At 39.9% G+C, this 25,870-nt stretch overlaps 1 protein-coding gene across 2 annotated transcripts in view; it reads right to left on the reverse strand.

Annotated features, from left to right (window-relative positions):
* GAS2 (growth arrest specific 2) overlaps positions 1–25,870 on the reverse strand; it is a 121,774-nt gene continuing 95,904 nt past the window's right edge. For both annotated transcript variants that reach the window (XM_003412315.4, XM_064288345.1), the window contains one exon: positions 1–265. In XM_003412315.4, the coding sequence (XP_003412363.1) occupies positions 47–265 (219 nt within the window). In that variant the 3' untranslated portion in view covers positions 1–46. The remainder of the gene's footprint in view (positions 266–25,870) is intronic.

Here is a 25,870-nt window from a genome sequence, read left to right on the forward strand (position 1 = left end):
GTGGATACAGGCCATTATGAGAGTCCCTTGTAGTGACCACCTAGTTTCATTTAATCTCTTTCTTAGCCTTACAGTTGGCAGAGACCACCAGGTAATTATCTGGATTCATGTCCTTAAGGGTTGGAGATTTGCTTTGGATGGGGGATGTTTTGCCATCCACACGCGATATCTGCAGCATTCGGCAGGGGTCATGTTTCAACAAATACCCTGCAAAAGTTTCCCATCCTCCTCCGACACGGACCATGACATGTTTGTTGTGCAGCATCTAAAAGAAGAGCAGAAGAGTTCAATTCTAAACATTCTTACAGTATCTCAAATCAACTTCCAGTTCTAGTAGAATTAGTGGGTTTTGTCTGTCTTGTTTTTCATGCCCCAATGTTTTTCTTCTTTGTGCACAGTGTCCGAGTTAGCAAGGAGTTTATGAAAGAAGCCTTGTTTTTCCTATACAAGTGGGTCACAGGTACACATTCTCAGGATCCACCTTTGCCCTGTAATGGGAACCAAAGTCTATCGATAATTCCTTGGTTCATTGTGTCTGGAGGCCACTCGGTGACACATGGTGCTCCATCACAGCCCTCATCACTGCTCTCAGTCACACTGCCTCAGACCATTTCTCCATTCCTCCCACTGGGTTATTCCCCTGTGAACCAGAACTTATAAGACCGTGGAAATGTCTACTATCGAGATATAATGCTAATAATCACACATTCAATGTAAAATTGAACTGAAAATGCACTCAGAAAAACTGAAGTCTTCCCCAATCATCACCTGAGGCTTTCAAGGCAGGGCGCTTTTGAATGGCCAAACACTGATGTTTTCTTTACCCGTCTTCTTCCTAGGTAATTACTTTAGAATACGTCTTTCTGAAACTTACCTCCAGGCCTGGGAGTCATCTAGAAAAAAAAAACTGCACATGGAAACACTGAAGAATATGTGGTTCTTTATATTTATCTAATAAAAACACATCAGAGTTGTGCAGGTTTGTCAGGGAGACACACAGAATTTGAGCTTGGCTTCTCTCAAATATCAGAAAATTTAGGATTAAGGGGAGGGGGGGATGTTTCACCATCACCAAAAGGCCCCCTCTCCCGGTCTTAAAGGTACATACTGGCAACGGAATGTTGGGAAGCAGATGTATTTGTGAGAGGGGATTCGGGAGGTGAGTTTCATTGTAGAGCCCATAAAATGTATTTGAATTCCTTTCCTTCTGTGCCAACTTGAGTCAGCTTTTCTGACTCCCATGGAGTGGAGGATAACTTGTGCTCTAACTGCTTTCATTTAACCTTTGAGAATCTGATGAAAGATTTTGACCTTCTTTTTATATACCCCATCCACAAAATTCTAAATGTGTTGCTAGGGGTTTCACAGACTCCCAGAAGTCCATTCAAGGACTCAAGCTAAGGCACCTTTATTATAGGGTTGACATGAAGCAGTTTTCAAAATCAAATATTGTGCCAAGTAATAAAAATGTGCTGAAAAACAATAACTGGAACTAGTTAATCAGCCATTAAAAACCTTATGGCACACAGTTTACTCTGATACACATGGGGTTCCATGAGTTGGAGTCGACTAAAAGGCCACTGGTTATTAGACTTGCAAGAATTAAAATAAGTGTAACTCTACTTATTACTCCCACTGAAAGTATTAGACTTTTAGAATAGAATGGACCTTAGGAAAACATCTTCCAACTAAGCCAGAAAACCAAACCTGTTGCCACTGAGTCAATTCTGACTCATAGCAACCCTATAGGATAGAGTAGAACTGCCCCATGGTGGATTCAAACTGCTGACCTTTTGGTTAGGAGCCAAATGCTTAAACCCCTGCACCACTAAAGCTTTCAAATTTATTTTAGCATCAGATTCTACTCATCAAACAATCTTAAGGGTAAAAGCAGTCAGAACTTAGCTGGTAACTGCTTTGTCCCTCCCTGGTCTTGCCAATGGTACCATGTTCTCATTTTATAGATGAGGGCACTGAAGCCCAGATCTTTTATGTGATTTGCTTAGGCTAGGACCAAGATTTCCTAACTTCTAGTGTAATTTTTTTTTTCCTCCATACCCTACTGTCTACTTTAAAATAACATCCATCAGGGCTTTTAAGGGTTTATTGTGCCTATTCATTCCCACAAGTTCCTGTGTATGCTTTTACTGTCTGGTTCTCAAACTTTCACTATTGGGACAAACATTGCAAAGGCCAGTGTCAAAACAGCACTTTGACCCTTTCTCCCACTGTTCCAGAGAGTGGGTTTGCCTACTGTTGAAGTTTTGGCACCTCCTAGCTTTACAAATTACATTTGAGAGTTGCCGCTAAACATTTTGGTATGAATGCCTCTGGCAGAAGGCCTAAATTCATTTGGCTATGTTGGTGAACAGATTATTTCAACTAGAAAACACCCCAAGTTAGAACAGTTTTTGAACAATTAGTTAACTCTGGGAAAAAGTAAGAGAAATACTCTGCAGCCAGGAGTATACTGATCATGTAGACACATATTCTGCTTGCAGGTTCTTTAATGAATCCATAGTTCCATGTGAAGTGACTCCAACATGAAACAGAGTGACACTGAATATTAACAATACATGAGTTAAATTTCTGCCCACCTCTTCTTCCACACCTGTCCTATAGTGGATGTAGATTTAGGTTCTTACCACAGTTAGTCAATAGCTGAGGATTAAGCAAAGAACACTCTTACAAAATACCTAGGTTCCCTTTGACTTCCCAAGGCAAGGGGAATCTCGTGAACACAAATTTTGCGAGCAACTGAGGTCTCCGGAAGCTTGCTCCATCATGTGAAACTCTCTTGTCTTTAATGAAAACTACAGTTAAAGGGGGCATAAATATTTTTGCTGAACTGAAAGGTTTGATGTTTGAGTGTGAGCATGTGTATATGCATATACATATGTATGTGTGTGTGTGTGTGTATATACACAGACACACACTCACACACAGTCAGCCCTCCGCATCTGCAGGTTCCACATACATGAATTCAGCCAACCACTGATCAAAAATATTCAGGGGGGAAAAAAAAAGGCTTTTTTTTCTTGTCATTATTTCCGAAACGACACAGTATAACAACTAATACATAGCATTTACATTGTATTAGGTATTATAAGCAATCTAGAGATGACTCAAAGTATACAGGAGGATGCGTGTAAGTCATACACAAATACTAAGCCATTTTATACAAGGAACTTTAGTATCTGAGCTGGGGGGGGGGTCCTGGAACCAATTCTCCACGGATATTGAGGGACAACTATACACATAAAAGCAGTTGCTACTGAGTCAGCTCCGATTTTGTGTCGGAGTAGAACTATGCTTTATAAGATTTTCAGTGGCTGATTTTTCAGAATTGCCAGGCCTTTCTTCCAAGGTGCCTCTGGGTGGACTGAAACCTCCAACCTTTCAGTTAGCAGCAGAATATGTTCACTGTTTGCACCAACCAGGAACTCCATTTACTTTAGTATGTTTACATGTTTCTTCTTAAGATTTGAAAAATTTCTCATCTTGAAATCTGAATCTAGATTTTTCATGTTATTGTCTTGATTTTTGCCTTTGATTTCTGAGGCAATCACTGGAGAGGTGTTTTTTTCCGTAGGTATATGCTCACCATCCTCCATCAGTACTATTTCTGTTTTATAGACAGGAAAACTGATGATCTAAGAAGTTAAGCAACTTGGCCAAGATGACAGCAAATCAGTGGCATAACTGGGACAAGCATCTTTTCTTGTCCCACCCACTTATGACATCACACCCACTTATTCTGGAAAGTACCTAGATTTGGATTCTTCGTACTTACTTAATCACTTACTAGATAATTTTGCACAGGCAAGGAATTGTTATATCAGAAATAGTAATGAGCAGCTTAAGCGGATCAAATACTCATTTAAAATGATTTATAGATTCGTGTCCTGATAAATCCTAAATAAACATTAAACTTAATTTCAGAAGATTATCCTTTAATGGTCCTAATTATTTCAAAAATAAACCTGTGGCAAATGCAGGTTATAGGGTAGATACACTCATAGTTAGATATCTGTTTGCGTAGTGAAACCGCCACCGAGGCTTACCCCGCAGTTCTTCTCGGCCTCGAAGCGGGCCAAGCCTGGTTTCTAACAGCAGCTTGGCCTGACACGCTGAGGGCCCTAACCGTGGTTTGAATTTGGCACCGAAATCCCGTGCATGCGCAAACCGAAATCTCGACGCCTGCGCAGGACCTGAAGAGCCCATGGCCGCGACTTCACCTGGGATCTGATCTTTGCAGGAGTGAAGTTCCCTTCCTTTGCAAGTGACTCAGCACCTGAATCTCCAAATATGGACATTGGAGGGATAGGGGTATCTGATTTTGGGCGCCAACCTTACCCCCTAGGGACTGGAGGGTGTAAAAGCTCCAAGCTCACCTGGGGCTGGGACCACGTGGTCTTTTGACTTCTAGGCCTCAGGTTGCTCCCTGTTTATGCTAACGATCAATTTCTACTTTCTGTTTCCCTTGCAACTGGTGGTGTGGTGTCTGTATTTCAATCGGCTAATAAGACAGGACAAGAACCTGTGTTGTTTGGTTACAGAAGTAGGATAGTGGGGCTTTGATGCTTTGTTCAGTGTGCATCTTACTGCTCTTCTATTCTGATGTTTCACAGTGTGGAAGGATTTTGTGCTCTCCATGTCAAAGGTACCCCTTTTTGTTTGGTAGCGTCAATGCACATGCCAATTCAGTATTTAACACTAGTTTTCTTCGTTGTGGTTTATTATATTTATCCTGAAATAAAGAAAAACAATTTTGAGTTGCTACAAATCTCCCCAAATTCATATGTCAAAAAGCAGCAGTTTTTGCGTATTAGGTCTTATTCTGGCTGTTACCACTTTCTACAGTCAGCCTCATCCCTCCCTGTGCAAAGCCTCATCCTAGCAAAGGGGAAGCTGGCCATTACGGACTTAGGCCAACATTTCTCAGTGCTGAAAGGAAAAAACAAAACCCAAACCAGTATCTTGTCTCAACATATCTCTCAATTATCTTAACGAAGCTTTATAAGCAGATCGAGGCTGCTGCAAGCACTGCCAACATTTCTTTTCTGAGGTCTATGAACAACATGTTCTTTGTCCAGAGATAAGAATCACTATGCCTCAATGTTTTGTTTTTTGTTGTTTTTATTTATTTATTTGTTTGTTTTGCCTGAGAAACAAAAGAAACATTCCCATTCTTGTCAAGGGCATTTTATGACTTCGTCCTATTATGATGCTTAATTGTATTTTGTTTTCTTAGGAAGCCTCTGTATATATGACAGAAAAAAGGAAACTTTAGATGACATGGAGTCGCACAGTATTAAAGGCCCTACTATGTGCCAAGTAATCTACAAATATGTTGAAGTAAAGAGGATAAGAAGAAACACTGAGGTCGCTGGGAGTACTCTCACTTCACAGATGTACAAACAGGAAGACGGTGTCCCACAGGTCGTTCCCCAGAGCCAGGCTAGAAATCACATTCCCTTTTATTCCCAACCTAGAAGGTGGCCTTACAACTTGAAAAGTTGTATTGTTTTAAAAATGAATCCGACATTTAAAGGTGGGCGAATCACTTAATATATTGATTCAGCTGTGGCTTACACCCACAGTCAGAGAAGTCACTCTCTTTGTTTTACCAAATTCAATGCACATTTTGAAAGACCGCCGTATGTTTACCTACTGCCTCCTTTCTAGCACCACCTTCCAATTTTATTTTCCTAACAAATTATTCCGTAAAAAAATTGAGTTCTGTAGCTCTCCTAGATGCTTAATTCAAGGGGAAAAATGGGTTGAAAGGGAATAAGTTAATTCTCCCTTGTCAACTTCAAACATAATGGAAAATCCGTAAGTTGTAAAAATGATGAATCATCAGCTCCCTACAAATCCTGAGGAGGTCACTTTGGTCTCAGAGCGTCCTGTGCTATGTCTATCTGTGAGAACAGGATTTCAGAGAGGAGGCTTTTTTCCAACTCTAATTATGTAGCTCAGAGAGGCAGACTGGAGTCACATGAGGTGTAGGTACTAAGAGTTGAAAGCAAGGGAAATAATGTCCTTTTCTCCTCCTCAGAAACATTAGTTTTTAAGAACAAATATATCAACTCACTTTTCATTGATAAGGAAAAGACTAAGTGAAATTAAATAAAATTTCACACAGGGAACCCTGGTAAAATTCATGGGCTGATTGGTAATGCACTTGTTTTTCAAGATGACCAAGCTGTGTATAAGCAGCAAACAAGCAAAAACCCCACCAACAAAAACAACTAATAGGAAACGTTTTTCGATGAGCAGAATTTAAAGTCAAAGGCTTCATGTTTATATGTCATAGCTTCATTTAATCAGTAACCTAGCATGGGTCTGCTTGAATATTCATGTCTATCGTAAACCACAATCCCTATGAAATGCTTCAAGCATCTTCACCTTCTCAGGGTAACGCTGACACATCCATCCGTTTCTGACTCAGAATATTGTGTTGGTGGCCATGGAAAATGAGGGGAAGCCAGAGTGTCTGTCAAGTGCTCTGAACACCAATGTCATCAGGCTTCAAGGATGTAAGAGCTTTGCAGCTGGATGCCTCATCATCTCTCACGCTTCACTAATCCACCTTCTCATCCAGTGCCAGGGTGAGCTTTCTAAAGGGAAACCATGCTACAATCTTGTTTAAAAAGCCTGAGTGGTTCTCCATTGTCTGTAGTGTTCCTCAGCCATTTTTAGCTCCATGAAGGATATGACTCATTTTCATTACTACAGTAAATCTATGTGGCAAGGACTCTGGAAACTTCACCCTTTCTCTCCCTTACTTTTTTTTTTTTTTAAATAATTTTTATTGTGCTTTAAGTGAAAATTTACAAATCAAGTCAGTCTCTCACACAAAAAACCGTATGCACCTTTCTCTCCCTTACTCTTAATGGCTAAGTGCTGTGGGTGACTCAGCACCACTCTGCAGCAGCCCTTTCCCACTTAACTGACCACAGAGGCTCCTATCTCTGTCCAGTCTCTTAACTTCTCTCCACCAGAGCCACGCTTTTAAGAGGCAATCGTATCTGTCACCGACTGCCTAGAGAAGACAGCCCACCTAAATTTAGATCCATTCAGCCTCCTGGGATATCATATGCTTCCTAACACCTCCTCGTCAACTCCATTCACTGTGTATTTTTACAAGCCATCATAACTTGAGTGAAAATATTGTTTTTAGAATGCAGTCATTTGCTTTCCAGAGGAAGGGTGTTAAATTAATTTATAGGACAACAGACTCTGTCATCATCTAATATTATTCTGAAGTGGCATATGCTCAAAATTTGGCAACTGGGAATTCAGCTATCTGCCTAAGGTACCCTGACACATGGAGGGAGTAAGATGGCAGGTGTTCAAGTGATCGTTTGCCATGTTGAAAGCCTGATACCAGCATTTTCAAAGTAAGTGATGAGGTCACCCATTAGCAGGGCTAACTGAGGCTCTGTTAACACAAACCATTTGGAAGCTTCTTTGTCAAGGGTTGAGAAATCACCTCAAATTTTATAGCTATATGAAATTATAAATGGTCAGTCACTGACACCCCAAAACACACTTCTGGAATCACACTTTATTGTTTATAAAGAGTTTTTCACATTTATTAGCTCACTTTACCTTCACAACGGTCCTCCACCTTATTACGCCCATGTCATAGATAAGGCTTCTGAAAAATAAGTAATAGTAACCAGAACAGCAGCTACCATTTATTTGGTTTTTACCAGACAGCCCAGATATGGCTACCACTAACCAGCTGTGGAACCCTGATGGTGCAGTGGTTAAGAGCTATGGCGAGCTAAGGCTGCTAACCAAAAGGTCCACAGTCTGAATCCACCAGTGCTCCTTGGAAACCCTGTGGGGCAGTTTTACTCTGTTCTGTAGAGTCACTATGAGTCAGAATTGACTCCACGGCAAGTTGAGTTCAAGTTTTGGTTAACCAGTTGTACCACCATAAGAAATTAATCTCTTGCTGCCTTGGTTTCCTCAACTGGAAAATGAGAATTATAATAATTCCTTCCTCAGAACTGTTGGAAGATGTTAATACACATAAGCACTTAAGAAGGTACATGGTACATGGTATATACTTAATAATAGGCTGCTTTTTTATTATTATTATTGGAAACCCTAATATTGTAGTGGTTAAGTGCTGCAGCTGCTAATCAAAAGGTCGGCAGCTCAAATCCACCAGGCGCTCCTTGGAAACTCTATGGGGCAGTTCTACTCTGTCCTATAGGGTCGCTATGAGTTGGAATCGATTCAATGGCAACAGGTTTGGTTTTTTGGTTTTATTATTATTACTACTAAAATAATAATGTTGTGATGATGATGATGATGATGATGGTGATAGGCTCCTTACAGGCTTCATTGCATTTAATCCTTGGGGCTACTCTCAGAAGTATGCAGTATTATTGACATTTACAGATGAGAGATACTTGGCAATCTCTGCCAGAGAGGCTGAGTAAATTGCCCAAGGTTACCTAACTAGGAAGTGGCAAAATTAACATTTGAAGCCAAGTTTCTCTGGCTTCAAAGGTAATGCTCATAACCACTTAACTGTATACCCTAAAGAGGCTTTGTCAAGGGTTGTGGTTGTAAGAATCCTTAATCACATTCTTCCGTGGGCCATACCAGCTTCTTTTATAATACATGCTACCATATTTTGAAGCCCCCATTTGTGGCTGCCCTTGATGATCACATTGCCTCGCTCCGAATGTACCCTAAACCCAGAACAAAGAAGGTGCTTAACGCATGTTTGGAAGAATTTACTTGAATTTGAACCTGATTGTTTCACTTGTACAAAAATCTGGAAATTAGTACTCTGCCTGGGCCTCACATTTCAGAAGGAAACTATATTAAGAGATTTCCCTGACAGTATGGAAAGTACTTTCTCTTATTTAATTTGTTACCTCAATTATCCAGAGGTTAGGTAGGCTAGTATTACTATACTCAGTTAATAGATGAATAACTAGAGCCTCAGAGAGGTTAAGTGGGTGACTCAAGGAAGTACAGCAAAAACAGAGACACCGTTTTTTTATTCATTGTCTCCAGTAATAAATCATACATTAAAAGGAACATAATCTTTAAACTCTCATTTGAAGGGTGAACTACTACAGTGCTCTCAATAGTGATTGCCAGTCCCCAGCAAGAACAGGGTCTTGAGTCAGAAATATTCTGGCTATTGGATATGGCCAGAAATAATCCCTGGCCTGCTATTGTTGTTATTCTCTGGGGAGAAAAGTTTACTTCCCAGGCTCACTATAGAGACAAATGACTCTCGATAGCTTCCTTCTGGAGGCAAACACAGGAAGAGCACTTAGCAGACGGCATGTAATGATCGACTGGCAAAAAGTTGGATGTGCATCTGCTTGGAAATACGTGTAGGAGCTCTCAAAGCCAACTGCCTGCCAGTTCTCATCTACTTGTTACATAAGGGTTCCATTTTCCCACCTCTGCACCAAATGAAATTGAGAAGGCTTAGCTGACATCTAATTACCAGTCTATGGCACCATTTCAGACAAGAAAGAAAAAGTTATGATAAATATTTTATAGAACACTCAGCATGGTGAAAGCCACGAGGTAGAGCGTGCTGGTGCTGGAAAGAGAAAAGCTGCCTAGCAAAAGGACTTGCAGCTGGCATATACCAGAGTGTACTAGAATTCCAAGATCATGGCACTTTGTTCTCCTTACACTCCAATAAAACACCAGACACTTTCCATAGCTAGATCTCTGTGTTGCCTGTAATCCAAATTGACTCCAAATTGGGCACAAAGTGTTCCTCCTTCTCTAACTCAGTGTTTCTTAATCATTTTTAGCCCAGTCTATACTAATAGGTAAATTCTTTAGAAACTTTAATGGTCTGATATTTTTTACACTATTTAAACAGTTTATGAGCCTAGGAGAAAAATTATAATCCAATTTCACTTATCGATACGTATGGAAAATATATTTCTGTTTATGGGTTTGTTTTTAATCCTTTGTCTTTATTTTCCACACAACTATTATCTTTACTACATCCTTTAAATAGTTTTCCCTGTTCAGAATTCAAAAATCTTTCTTTACTGAAAATTCTGATCCCACTATTCATTTTCTAACATGAGTAGGTGGCATTTGGAGCTCACTTCCAAATTGTTCAGTCTTCTAAAGGATGAAGTCGAGAAGAATTAAACAATTCATCATTGACTGTGTCTATTCTTCTTTGCGTCAGTGACTGGTACACATGCTGACATCTAAATGAGCTTATTGTTCCATGGGGCCACTGAGAGGCCCCTGGGGGAGAGGATGACACAAACTCTGTTGATAGGAGCCACACATAACTAACACACTAGGAAGTTAACACTGCCTTCTCAAACTCATCTTGTTTTCAGACATGATCTCCCAAAGCTCCCATGTTAAAGTTCTTAACTGTTTCATTTACTTTCTCTTCCCAAAATCCTGATCTCTTTTCCTTTCAAAGTTTACACTAAAAACATTTACCGGCCAATCTTCAATTTTTACATTTTCTTAATTTTAGACTTCTGTTCTCTCATTTCTATAATTTTGCTCATGGTTGTGTGGGGGTGTGTGTATGTACATGTGTGTTATATACACATATGTAGTTAAAGAACTTATATAAGTGTTGTTGTTAGGTGCTGTCAACTTGGTTCCGACTGAAAGCAACCCTATGTACAATAAACAAAACACTGCCTGATCCTGCGCCATCCTCACAATCATTGTTATGCTTGAGCCCATTGTTGGAGCCACTGTGTCAACCTATAGCATTGAGGGTCTTTCTCTTTTCTGCTGGCCCTCTACTTAAGCATGATGTCCTTCTCCAGGGACTGATCCCTTCTGATAACATGTCCAAAGTATGTGAGATGAAGTCTTGCCATCCTTACCTCTAAGAAGCATTAAGGCTGTACTTCTTCCAAGACAGATTTGTTCATTCTTTTGGCAGTCCATGGTATATTCAATATTCTTCTCCAACATCACAATTCAAAGGCATCAATTCTTCTTTGGTCTTCCTTATTCATTGTCCAGCTTTCACATGCATATGAGGTGACTGAAAACACGATGGCTTGGGTCAGGTGCACCTTAGTCTTCAGGGTGACATCTTTGCTTTCTAATACTTGAAGGAAGCCTTTTGCAGCATATTTGCCCATGCAATGTGTCCTTTGATTTCTTGACTTCCATGGGTGTTGATTGTGGATCCAAGTAAAATGAAATCCTTGACAACGTCAATCTTTTCTCCGTTTATCATGATGTTGCTTATTGGTCCAGTTATGAGGTTTCTTTTTTTTTTTAATCTCTTTTTTTAGGTCAAATTCGATGGTAGTATTATCAGAGTCTACTATATGCTCACTGATTATCTGTTTGTTCTATCAATTATTGACAGAAGAGTACTGAAATCTTCAACTCTACCGTATTTTTATGCAAGTGACGCATGCCCTCCAAGCCTGCCCACCAACAACTCCCCACCCTGGGAGGCACCCCCTCCAAGTTTTTCTATGCCATCCTCTTCTACAAGTCATCATAAAAAAAATTAACACAGCACGCATACAAAAATACCCTGCAGGGGGAGGGCGTGGTCAGCAAACAAAGGTAGAAGGTGTGCGCCATTTGCACAAAAATACGGTAATTGTGGATTCATCTTTTTCTTTTTGAAGTTCTAGCAGTTTCATTTCATGTATCCGATACTCTATTATTAGGCATATAAATGTTTAAGATTATTATGTCCTCTTGATAAGTTGACTTTTATCATGAAATGGCTTTCTTTATCCTTGGTAATATTATTTGCCCTAAAATCTACTTTGATACTATAATAGTCACTGTAGCTTTCTTTTAACTAATAGCTAGCAAGTACACTGCCAATTTTACCATGTTGGGTGCCAGATATTTTTGTATACCTATCAATATTCTTGAGCTGTGTTCTTCAATTAAGTTTAGTTACTTGGAAACGGTTTTATATTTTTGAGTCTTGCTTCTGTAATTTGTTATGTGTGTCTGGGCCAGTGCTTGTCTGGGTCTAATTATGCCCAGTACTGAGGCAAGACCCCATGAATTACAAATATTTCCATTACGGCTGGTAGGAAGAGTCATTATTCCCTGCCCTACATGAGTGCCCCTTACATATCTGTCAGTTTGTTGTACTGTGGTGGCTTGCATGGTGCTGCGGTGCTCCGTCGCTGGTATTTCAGTTAACAGCAGAATTGCCCATGGTGGACAGTTTTCAGCTGAGCTTCCAGACTGAAACAGACTAGCAAGAATGCATGGCTATCTACCTCTGAAAATAAGCCAATGAAAACCTTATGGATCACAAAAGAACATTTCCTGGCTCACTTGCTTTGGACATGTCTTCAGGAGGAATCAATCACTACAGTAGGACATCACGTTTGGTGAAACAGAGGGCCAACAAGGGTGAGGGAGGCCATCGGTGAGATGTATTGGCAAAGTAGCTGCAATGATGAAGCTGAACATACTGTTAATTTTATCAGGATTTCCTTGTAGGTTATTAGTCATTTTTCTCTTGCTGCTTTTAAGATTTTCTCTTTGTATTTCCATATTTTTACCGTGATGTATCAGAGTGTGTATCTCTGTGTTTATCTTAGTTGGAGGTCACTGAGCTTCTTGGATGTATACATAAATGTTTTTTGCCAAATTGGGGAGTTTTCAGGATTTTTGTTTTCTTGACGTTGAGGCGTTATCCATACTGAAGCTTGTGGTCTTTGATCTTCGTCAGTAAGTGCTTCAAGTCCTCTTCATTTTCAGCAAGCAAGATTGTGTCATCTGCATAACGCAGGTTGTTAACGAGTCTTCCTCTAACCCCGATGCCCTGTTCTTCTTCATATAGTCTAGTTTCTTGGATTATTTGCTTGGCATACAGATTGAGTAAGTATGGTGAATGGATACATCACTGACACACACCTTTCCTGACTATACAAGTGTATCTCATCTGAAATATATACATACAGATATATATTAACCACTGTGCCACCAGGGCTGTCTATGAATTTATTCCTATTTCTTATTTCCATGTCTTTTTGCTTCAGCTATTGTTAGAGTGATATCATTTGTCTAGTTAGGCCTAGATAGAATTCTGGGACAACTTCCTAGTCCATTTCTCTCAAACGATGTTCATTTTTTTATGACACAACCCATAGAACAAACCCTCAGCCATTTGAGTTCCTTGGCCACTTCTTTTTCTCTTCCCAACAATCTATTACTGGTGAGAATACATTTCTGTTTGTGCAAATACCTTCACACATTTCAGGAACTAATCTACATGCCTGTATCTTTGTATGTCAACGAGACCATGGCTTCTCTGGTAAACACCTTCCTCTGTCTCTTTTAGTCTAAATCAAATAATGATGTGGAAAGAGCACCTATATTTACTTCTCATTGTCATGTCTGTATTTCCTAATAATTTATTTCCAATTCAGCTAAATAACATGCTTTGTTTTTACAGAGACCTTCTATGCAGACTCCACTGCAATCTTGCTAATAGACGTGCACCTCTGTTGTAGAGGATTGGGGAGGCAGAGCTGGCAATGGTGTGATTCACACTAATCCTGTTCCTTCTTTCTTTTGTCTTGAATGTCCTCCTTTGTTTGTCCTAAATCTTTGAAGGTCACCTAAATCGCATTTCCATCATGTTGCGATTCATGCCTTCTGGCATCCTTACCAGTTTATGTAGCAAGATCAAACAAAAATCTTGTAATTAATGTTAAAATCACATTAGTGGCCTCCAGATTCTAAGATGCCTGTTTTTGCCTTTCGTAGATGATTAACACATTTCATTTAGTGAAAATGGTCATTCCATCTCTTGCACATTAATTTCTAAAAGTAGTTGTCAAAAGAATGACTGTCCTGTCCAAGGCCTAAAAGCTGAGAAGGACTACTGGCTACACCTATCAGCCAGTAGTCCCTGAACTGGGACATGATGCTTAAAATGTTTGTCTAGCTCCTCTTTGCCTAGTTCTCCATAAAGAACTCGTTTTCCCTACACCTTTTCTAACTCTTTACACAGTTTCACAAGAAACTCCATTATCTAGTCTCTCAAAACCACCAAACCCATGGCCGTCGAGTCGATTCCAACTCATAGTGACCCGAAAGGACAGAGTTGAACTCCCCACAGGGTTTCCAAAGAGTGCCTGGGGAATCTGAACTGCCGTCGTTATGGTTAGCAGCCACAGCTCTTAACCACTACGCCACCAGGGTTTCCGTCTAGTCTCTCAGCACCATCATATTCATACTTTAATCTGAAATCCATCACCCATTCTTCTTTCCCTCTCCCACGCCCTAAGAGGTTTTAGGATGGGGATTTAATCTCACCTCATCTTTATTTCTTTTCACATTGACACTATTTATCTCTGCTAGCAGTTATTTATTTATTTATTTGCTAAAATTTCTTCATTTTTGTAGGGGTTTTGTTATCTATGCTCGCAATTATTTTTCTACTCCTTCCCCAATGTACATTTTTATGGACTATTTTATTTCTAATCCTCTTGACATTCTGAAGCAGAAACAGGTCCTGACTGCATTTATTATACTTCAAATTTCTTTTTATACTAACACAATGTTAATCATCTCCCGTGTAGCTTTGTTGAGCTTGCTCCAATAAAGGTTTGCAAAGGATGCTATTGAGGCATACTAGAAATGCCTTCAGTGTAGCCTTTGAGGAGCAAAGGTCTTGTGAATGTCTCTTGGAGAAAATTATTTGAGTCCCAAAGAAAAGTAGGATTTGGCTGGATGAAGAAGGGGTAGGTGGTCATTCCAGGCTGAGGGAAAAGCATGTGCAGAGGTGGAGAAATGCCAAGCAGTGTGGTCTGTATATAACTCTGTGTAGCTCATTATTACCACAGCTAAATGTAAGAGAGATAGGAAGAGACTGTCAGGAGCTACAGCTGGAGAGGTAAACAGTAACCACATATAAGATGAGCTTAAGTGCTTTCCTATAGCAATGGGGTAGGGAGGATCACCAACGAATTTTAAACAAGGGATTGGCAAGATTAAATTTCTACTACACAAGCATTCCTCCAGGAGACCCATAGAGAAGTCAGGACCTGGAGCGAGAGACAGTAAGTGGCTTTTACAGTGTTTAGTGAAGAAGTGATAATGGCTGGGACTTGGGTTGGGATGAAGAGAAAGGGACGCCTTGAAATGATCTTCCTGCTGCACTCTCACCACCAGGTAACTTCGTCAGTTATCTACCTTCTGGCTTTTCTTTTGTTTAATAGAAGACAACATGAAATTGCCAACATTATGTTTCACCGCTTTATATTGAAATCTCTTCTACCCCTGGATAGGACAATCACATTATTATTACAACTCAGGATTTAAAAGGGTTTGTTCTTGGAAATAAGCTAGAAGGAATCTCAATCAGCAATAAAGGAAGGCTTGGGGAATATCTCAGAACACATGGCTTTGGGCAGTTGAAGAACAGACTCAAAACAAGATTAATAAGCTGAACAGCCATCCCACACTAAGCAATTGCCAAACCTAAAATGCTTTCATTTTTTCTCTCGATTCAGTTTCATATTATCTTACTCCCATTTTTTTTGAACAAGCAGTAATTGCTTCTAATTAATCTGCCTTTCTTTTCAGGGCCACTATTCACACTGTTACAAGACTGAACTTACCCTTTTCTGAGACATCTCCGATTCTACTTCCTTTAAGAGTTGGCTTGAATCCAACTCTCCAGCCTTCTTACCCGTAAATACACACTTAATTAGGTATCAACGAAAGTATTTTACTCACTGTTTCCTGAAAACCCAATTAATTTCCCTACCTTGCCTCACACTGTCATTGTCTTTGACTGGAATATGTTCTCCCTGAGGATATTTGAAAAGGCATCCCAAACCTACTCTTCATCGATGCTTTCATTCCTTCCCATCTCCAGCTGGATGCCATTTGTCTCTCCCTTAAATCATTCTCTTGTAATTTTTTGAAAATTTCTTTTTTTTTTAATAATTTTTGTGCATTTGCCTTATTGCCTATAGAAAGGAGAAAAGGGAAAAATAAATACTTATTGTGAGCCAGGAGTCTTACCCAACATGTTATCCTCCACACTGCCAACATTAGGCTCTTTGTAGTGTTTATTAATTCTTTAAAAAAAAAAAAATTACTAAGCAACTACTGGAGCCCTGGTGGCATAGTGGTTAAGAGCTCAGCTGCTAACCAAAAGGTTGGCAGTTCAAATCCACCAACTGCTCCTTGGGCCAGTTCTACTCTGTCCTATAGGGTCGTTATGAGTCAGAACCAACTTGATGGCACCTAACAACAAGCAACTAATATGTAGCAGATAATGTATTAAGCACTGGGGACATGATATAAGAATAGATCTAACACTTGCCTGCCCTCAAGGGATTTAGAGTCTATGGAGGGAACAGACATTGAACAAATAAACACACATGTGATGAGTGTTACAAAGCACAAGTCCAGGATGCTAAGGCATCAAAAAACATATTTTGAAAGTCAGTTTAGATTTACCAACTCAGCAGCCATTTTCAATCTCCTTCTATCTTCCTTGTCTCTACTCTGTTGTTACTGTGTGCCATCAAGTCGATGCCAACTCATGGTGACCCTATACTACAGAGTAGAACTGTCCCATGGGGTTTCCTAGGCTAAAATCTTTACAAGAACAGATCATCAGGTTTTTTCTTCCACAGAGCACCTAGTGGGTTCAAATCACCAACCTTTTGGTTAGCAGCCCAGTGCTTAACCATTGCACCACCAAGGCTCCTTGTCTCTATTCTAGAGGCTGAAAATCTAAGTTCTCACTTTCTCAGCTTTCTCTGCAGCTGGGGTAGCCATATGAACCTACAGGTCAACAAAGGTAAGGAGATGTGTGAAAAAGAAGACATGACTGGCACCACTCCTTTCCACCTTCTTGTCTTAAACTCAAGTATGATGTCTCCAGCTTGCAGCAGCCATCTTACAACTGTAAGTGGAGAAACAGGAATAGTGAAGCCAGTACACCAAAAACAGCAGGGTAGAAGTCGGAAAGAGTCTGTGTCCTTAACGGTATCTCTGTGTAGTTGAACCAACAGCAGCAATAACCGACCTCTCTCACCTTCTCAGCATGTGAAGTTTAAGTCACTATCAACCCAGTTTTCTGCTTATATACAACTAAATGCAATACTTATGGACAATAAATAAGGAAGACCGAAGAAGAATTGACGCCTTTGAATTGTGGTGTTGGCGAAGGATATTGAATATACCATGGACTGCCAAAAGAACGAACAAATCTGTCTTGGAAGATGTACAGCCAGAATGCTCCTTAGAGGCAAGGATGGCGAGACTGCGTCTTGCATACTTTGGACATGTTTTCAGGAGGGATCAGTCCCTGGAGAAGGACATCATGCTTGGCAGAGTACAGGGTCAGCGGAAAAGAGGAAGATCCTCAATGAGGTGGATTGACACAGTGGCTGCAATGATGAGCTCAAGCATAACAACGACTGTGAGGATGGTGCAGGACCAGGCAGTGTTTCGTTCTGTTGTGCATAGGGTCACTATAGTCAGAAAAACTCAACGGCACCTAACAACAACAACAGCAATGGATCCAAAGAAAAACTAACAGTCCAGAGAACTCCAAGAAGGCTGTCTGGAAGACAAATCTTTTGTGCTGAGCCTTGAAGGATATTGTTGTTGTTAGGTGCCTTTCATAAAAACGCTATGTACAGCAAAACAAAACACTGCTGGATCCTGCGCCATCCTCATGATCGTTGTTATGCTTGAGCCCATTGTTGCAGCCACTGTGTCAATCCATCTCATTGAGGGTCTTCCTCTTCTTCACTGACCCTCTACTTTACCGACATGACATCCTTCTCCAGGGACTGATCCTCCTGATAACATGTCCAAAGTATGTGAGACAGTGTCTCACCATCCTTATTTCTAAGGGGCATTCTGGATGTACTTCTTCCAAGACAGATTTGTTCGTTCTTTTGGCAGTTGTGATACAGTCAACCTTCTTTGCCAACACCACAGTTCAAAAATGTCAATTTTTCTTCAGTCTTCTGAAGAATTTTGTGCTGAGCCTTGAAGGATGAGTATGTATTAATCAGACTGAGGAAGCTGAGGGTAGCAGCAAGCAGAAGAGACCATTCTAACCACAGGAATCAGATTGGGCTAAGACCCTGATGTGGCAGCACTCTTAGTTTACTGAAGTTGCTAACAGAAATGTATGTGGTTATACAATGGGAACAGTGTCATCAGATGAGCTGGAAGAATCAGGCAGAAGCCCATAGGCCATTCAAGAATCTTGTCTTTCCTATCACAATAGTAATTAAAATAATTATTTTCACAGTAATCCCGTGAATTAGATATAATTACTATCTCTATTTTACAGTTGAAGAAAATGAAACTTAGAAAAGTTAAGTAATATATTTAGTCGCAAAATCTAGTTAGAAGTCACAAAATTTTGTTAGAAGGAGAACTGCAATTCAAACTCAGACCATTTATTATTACATGATACTACGTATCCTGAATATGAATGGATAAATGAATGAATGGATGGATTGACTTTGCTGGAAATTCACTAGGCATCATACAAGCTTTGTCCCTAATTAGAACAACCCCTAAACTATTTAAAAAGTATAAAAATCATTTGTTTCTATGCCATTACCATAGCCTATTTCACCATTAGTGGTTCTGAAACCCAAGGGAGGCTTGGCAACTTCTGGAGTCGTTTTCGGTTGTCATACTGGGGAAAGAGAGGTTGCACTGGCATCTAGTGGGTAGAAGCCAAGGATGCTGCTAAATCTCCTACAATGAACAGGACAGTCCATATAACAAAGAATTTTCCAATTCAGTATGTCAACAGTGCTGAGGTTAAGAAATCCTGCTCTATATCATATGGCTGTTCGTACCAATAAGTCAAATCATACCACAACCTTTTCTGTAAAAGGAAAAAAAACAAAAAACTAAACACATTTTAATAGTTTTACCAAGCTCAATTTCTTGTTTCTTCTGTCACTTGGACTATTAGTCCTTTTAGGGCCACCTTTACTATAATGGGAAACCCTGGTGAAATAGTGGTTAAGAGCTACAGTTGCTAACCAAAAGGTTGGTAGTTCAAATCCACCAGGCACTCCTTGGAAACCCTATGGGGCAGTTACCCTCTGTCCTCTAAGGTCACTGAGTCGGAATCTACTCGATGGCAATGGGTTTTTTGGGTTTTACTACAATGAGATTAACTAAAATGCAAGACTCACAAAATGATTTTTACTATAGGAATAATAAGTGATAATAGAAGGGGGGAGGGGTGGCTAAGTTCTTTTTTCTTGTGGAGCATCAGCGCCATGCTGAAATGCAGATCTGAAGAGGAAATGTGCAGCATTTCATCTTGCGGAGGCACCCTGACACCTCTAAGAAAGAGGAGCCACGTGACCAGCACGAAGCCACTAAACGATTCCACTTGGGCCAGCCAGCTCTTCACTGTTACATGCTCTAAAAGGTAAGCGGAACAAACGCGGTTCACAGACATCCCAACGTTGTTGAACATCTGTTACAAAATGACCATCAAGGTACCAAGCTGTTTTCCAACGTTTAGAAATACCTGTCAAATGCATAGCAAAACTGCAGTTACAGAATCTAAGCACTAGGGAGCAGCAGCACATAGTGCATAGGTTTAGTTCCGGAATAAAAATTGAGCAGTGTTTTGTTTAAATTCTATTGGTACAGAAGAAGTAAGCATGTTTCCTCTCCAGCATTTCTTACCATTGCCTTGTATTTATATTACTGGGCTCAAAATTATTAAGCGGTTTTTGTTTTCAGAATAAATATACTTTCTACTTAGGAATATTTGTTTCTCCGTCTAAAAGTAATGAGCCCTGGTGGCGCAGTGGTTAAAGCGCTGGGCTGCAAACTGAAATGTCGGTGGTTCTACTCACCAGCCTCTCCTCAGGAGAAAGATGTGACAATCTGCTTCCACAAAGATTTAAAGCCTTGGAAACTCTACAGGGCAGTTTTACTCTCTCCTATAAAGTACTTTTTTAATAAAGTACTATTTTTTTATTTTTTTTTATAAAGTACTATTGAAATCCTGGTGGCACAGTGGTTAAGAGTTATAGCTGCTAGCCATAAAGGTTGGCAGTTCAAAACCACCAGGTGCTCCTTGGAAACTCTATGGGGCAGTTGTACTCTATCCTATAGGGTCGCTATGAGTTGAAATTGACTCCACCGCAAGGAGTTTGATTTGGTTTTATAGGGTACTGTGGCTATGAGCCTGAATCAACTCAGCAGCAAATGTTTGGGTGGTAGGTGGGAGAGTAACAAATATTTAGCGTGTGTCTATATTTCTGCATATATGGGTACACACACTAATATAAATTTTATGTATATAATTTATTACAATAATAATGGTGAACACAATACAATTATAAATTAATAGATAATCTCTACTGAGCATGTTATTTCATCAATAATTTTAACAAAGGTATTAGCTTTCTCCCTTTGCATCTTATTTACCAAGAATCAGAGAGAATGAGCATGTTGGCCAGGGTCACACAGCATGATGAGCTAAAGAACTGAGATTTATGTCGTACATTTTAGAGAGTTGTAAGATTGCAAGCTTCTTAGACTGTGAGATCGGGGATCTTTCTGATTTCTATTCTTCCCGACCACACATAGACATGTATTCAATAAACGTAGTATGTCAGCTGTAAGGATAACTTGTGTCCACTGCATCGTGATGGGGGAAAATGCATCAGATGGGGAAATGAAGGTGATTCATGGATGTTTTTGAGATGGAGATTATCAGGCCCCACCCCAGACCAATTAAATCAGAATTTCTTATGGTGGGTAATTTTCTAATAGGTACCTATCCTTGAGAATCTATAGGATAATGACTGTAAGAGTTAACTATTAAGAGTTCTAGAAGCCTTTTCCTACCTCTTTTTGTCTTTGATTAGTCCTGAAAGATAGAACTGAAAATACCAAGTAGTTCTGGAGGTTATGAATATGGTTTGGCACCTAAGGAGATATACGTTTTCAGCTCACCAACACTAATAATGACCCACCCACCTGTGTTCTTCTCCTTTTGTGATCAATTTTATGACTTCAATGACAGAAGTAAGAACTTATTTTTGTTTATGTCATGTAAGATCAACATTCATAGGCATTTGTGGTGGATATTCTTTAAATCATTTCTGCCCTACATTACTGATTATCTTCCAGGACATCAGCCAAATGTTTAGGGTATGTCTTGTGAGGTGACTTATTATTAATATAGCAAAATTGCTATTACTGAACACAGATTCTAGCACGAAACAGACAAGTGATAACTCTTGGCTATATGACTAAGTGGAGAAATGCTTATTTATCCACAAATAAGTGGGTGGATGGACATAGAGTGACTTGTAAAGTGATGAGATACATGGCTGCTCTTATTAGTTAATCTTCACAAACCCACTTCAAAGCCTCCTTAGTAATCTCTACCAGTACTTCCATCTAGCCAGCTATTTTAAAAAATAATATTGATGTTGACAGCTTAGATAAAGCTCCTTTTTACCAAAAAAAAAAGAAGAGAAGCTTTTAAATTTAACTGAGGTAAATGCAGATCTGTTTTCAGAAATGAAACTGTGGAAAGCTTTGTGATTGTGTTTTCAGGGCCACGCAGTAGAGTCAGCAATATTTGAAGCTATTCTGAGATGTGTGCCACAGAAACAGAATCTTTAGAAAGTTAGAACAATAAAAGGATGGTTTCTCTCTCTCTCTCTGGGTCTCAAAGATGACGCTGTTCGAAGTTTTACCCCAGAAGTCTGTCTCACAGGTACTGCACTCCTTTATGGTCGGAATCAATTTAGGATCACTGCATATAACTCATAGTATTATCATGAAATTTCCTGGACGTGCTAACATGTTGACACCTTCCAGAATTCTAATGCAAGTTCCTTCATAAAAGAAAGGCTTTCCATGTTAAGTTTTTCGGTCATTTACATTCCTGCAGACTCATGTCTGGAAGAGGTTTTCTAAGCACCCTTCCAGCGAAGGTGGCATATCATCTAGTGCTTTCAAAGGCAGAGTCACAGAGCAAGAACTCCAAGTGCTGCAGATGTGGTACCACAAGCAAAGGTAGGGACACACTTAGCAAAGAATCTCCAAAGATGCTTGTCATGCACACAAATTGTCAAGGCACAGCTGGGGCACTCCCTGATTCCCAAGACATCAGCGGAGCCCTTTAATCAACAAGTACATTGTTCTATTCTGTATATAACTTTGTTCCTGAATATTAAGCAGCCAGTGATTCAGTGCCATCTGGCACTTTATGATTAAGCACAGCTTTTACACACTAAAGACATGTCAGGAGTAAGGAAAGGCAATTTCCAAACGAGAACAATGTGTCAGAGTGAATCAGAGAGGCTAGCTGAGAGCCTGAGGGAAGATGGAAGATTCAACCAGGATGGATGATGGACAGAAATAAAGGTGGTGATAGGGCACCAAATCCTTTGTGTCACTGGCCTTATCTATCCATGCAGGCTATAAGGATGCACTTCCTGAGCACTGTGTTTGTTTTTTTCTTCTCAGTGGTGATGTTGCGAAGTGTGGATCATTGATACATAAAGTAGGTTGGGCTCAAATGATAAAACAGCTATGACATACACAGGTCAAACACGCTGTCCTTGGCACACAGAATCCCTGGAGATGAAGCATTTAGAATGTGGTAGAGGAACATTGGGGTTTTCTCTCTTCTTTTTGATTTTTGTCCTCCAATAGAGAGGATATAATTGCAGTTTAGCCATAGCTTTTCCCCAAATTACAACCACTCGTCAGGTTGATTGTAGCCTTCTGTGACCATGACAGAGACACCAAGCGTTCTGCAAATGAATCTGAAACATGATGCCAGCGGTAAGAACTAGTTGAGAAAACCAGGTAGAAAAAGTGAAGGTTAAATGCCGTTACCCGAGAATAGAAGAGAGAAAATACTCTGAGGTTCTACACCACCAACGAGAGCACATTTGCAGGACTGGTATGATTCCAAGGGTCTAACCCTGGTGGTGCAGTGGTTAAGAGCTATGGCTGCTAACCAAAAGGTTGGCAGTTTGAATCCACCAGGTGCTCCTTGGAAACCAAATGGGGCAGTTCTAATAGGGTTGCTATGAGTCGGAATGGACTCAACAGCAAGTTTTTTTTTTTGTTGTTCTTTGTTTGTTTAATACAAGAATAAAGGCATAGGCACTTGGAGCACACCCAGCAAGCGTGACTAAAATGACAAAGAACCTAGCAAACCCTGATTGAGGAGAAGGGTTGAGTGAACTCCTAAGAGTGATCAGTTGCCATTGGAGTTTAAGAAATTTCTACTGTATGTCAGGATCTTTATGTACAATAACCTGTAAGGCAGATATTTCCATATCCAGTTTATAGATAAGGAAACGTTAAGTTCATAGAAGATCAGTGAGTTGCCAGCTAAAACCGTCAGGGTGTGACAGAGCTGGAGATGAGAGTTGGTGGGGTGATAAGGAACATAGGCTGTCTGAGCTAGAAAGTATTAGACAGATGATCAGTCCAATGATTTCCTTTATAAAGATGATGGCATGGAGCCCTTAGCTGGTATCATGACTGCCCAATCTGGCTTTATAATACAGAATACAACCCCAGATCAACTAAGTCTTCTTCATTTTCCTGAACACTCAAACAGTGCTTCCTAAGTAGTTCACAGCTAAAAAAGTCATTGCCATCTTGTTGATTCCGACTTATAGCAACCCTACAGAACAGAGCAGAACTGCCGCCCATCATGTTTCCAAGGAGCAGCTGGTGGATTTGAACTGCTGACCTTTTGGTTAGCAGCCTTAATGCTTAACCACTATGCCACCAGGGCTCCTAAGGAGCCCTTTTAAAGCCCATGTTTTGAAAAAATAAAAATAATTAAGATGATGACAATAGTGATGATGATGATGACCCTAATTTATTAAGAGGCTACTCTGTGCCAGTTGCTGGGTTAGGGATCTTCATTAGGTCTCACAGCAGCTCTGTCATAGATATCATTAATGCTCTTTCTATAGATGAGGGAATTCGTTCTCACAGTAGTTGTAAAACCTATTCAAAGTAACAAACAGTACTGGGCTCCACTTATATTTTCTCCAAAATCTGCATTCTTTTTACATATCATAGTGAAAAAATTTTTTGAAAATTTCAAACAATTTGAAAGTGAAAAAACTTATTCACTACAAAATAACCTAGTCCCGAATTTAATAAATCAAAATCATGTACATTTGCTATACAAAGCATCAACTGATTAGTATAACGAAATGATTATTATACTTATTTAACATAAATCTGGCTAAAGGAAGCCTGATGTTCTGGAGAGCCTTGCCATCTTACACAGTTTAAGTTCTACTTTGCTTTCTGAGATGGTGAAACTAGTCTATGAATCCTCATTCCTGTAAGCACAAGACCTAAAAAGCAGCTATCTCATGGTGACAACTACTTTGCCACATTATTATTTTCAAAAAAAGTCACTGCTATTATTATATTTTTGAACCTTATCATATAGGGTCGCTATGACTCAGAATCAACTGGACGGCAACAGGTTTGGTATCATATGTCACATTGTTAAAATATGAAAACTTAGGGCGTTTACTCACTTATCTTTAGCTAAAAGCAGGAACTGATTTGATAGTCGACAATTAAAGTTTGTTTTCCATTACGGTTCCCAGGGAAAATCCATAAGAGTTGTTAAAAGGGTTACTAATCTCTTCTTATAGAAACAAAGCCACTATAAACATACAGGAGGTAATGAGCACCAAGCTGTTCTCTGAGAGAGAAAAATTACAAAAGCGAAATGATAGATGGTGCTTACTGGAAATTTTAATTAAGCCTGTGAGTGGAGAATCTGAGTTAGGCTGAGCGGCAGCTGCACTCATACATGACCTGCCACAATAGTAGAGGTGGGGGCACGTGTCAGGAAATAGATATCCTGGGAGAACAGCCATAATATCCTCGAATTTAATCTAGCTCTCCACAAGGCCTACTTCTGAAGGGCCTTCTAGGAGACCTTCACACTGTGAATAGCTCAGAATACAAAGCACTTTGCTCTTGGTTACTTAGTGACACTCCAGTGTAGACCAGTACGAGTCTTTAGTGTGTGTGTGTGTGTATGTGTGTGTGCATATATGTGCATATGTGTGTGCATGCATGCATGCTGTCCTTGTTTGTCAAAGAAAGGGCAGCATACCCTGTCACTCTGCACTTGTGGCTTTGCTGTGGTACTTGAGTAATTAAAATCTCTGACCATGAAAGCTTCCTTATGAAATTTCACTAAGAACTATGATTAAGAATACCAGCTGTCCATATAAATTTCAGAGTCCTAGGTAGTGCAAACAGTTAATGTGCTCAGCTGCTAATCAAAAGGCTGGAGGTTCAAGTCCACCCAGAGGTATCTGAGAAGAAAGACCCGGTGATCTAGTCTAAAAAATCAGCAACCGAAAACCCTACGCAGCATAGTTCTATTCTGACACACACGGGGTCACCACAAATTAGAATCTACCTGAACTGTCGGAAACGCTGGTGGCACAGTGATTAAAGAGCTATGGCTGCTAACAAAAAGACCAGCAGTTTGAATTCACCAGGCACTCCTTGGAAACTCTATGGGGTGTTTCTACTCGGAATCGACTCAACAGCAACGGGTTTGTTTTTTTGGTCAGTTGCAACTGATAATACAAATATCACAAGGCTTGCTCCTGCCTATTGCCTGCTTGTCCAGAAGTATCCATACCTCCACATATTCCTTCACCAGGCTTTTATATGCCTTTGGAAACGGGGAGGATTCTAGTTTAGTGTGTCATGAATATAGTTCAGTCATAACTCCATCACTTTTAAGTTGTCTGACTCTGGCCAGGTCTGTTACTTTCTCAGGTTCTCATCTGTAAATCGATCTCATTTTCAGTGCTTTTATAAG

The sequence above is a fragment of the Loxodonta africana genome, chromosome 7 (genome assembly GCF_030014295.1).
Source record: "Loxodonta africana isolate mLoxAfr1 chromosome 7, mLoxAfr1.hap2, whole genome shotgun sequence".
Taxonomy (NCBI): Eukaryota; Metazoa; Chordata; class Mammalia; order Proboscidea; family Elephantidae; genus Loxodonta; species Loxodonta africana.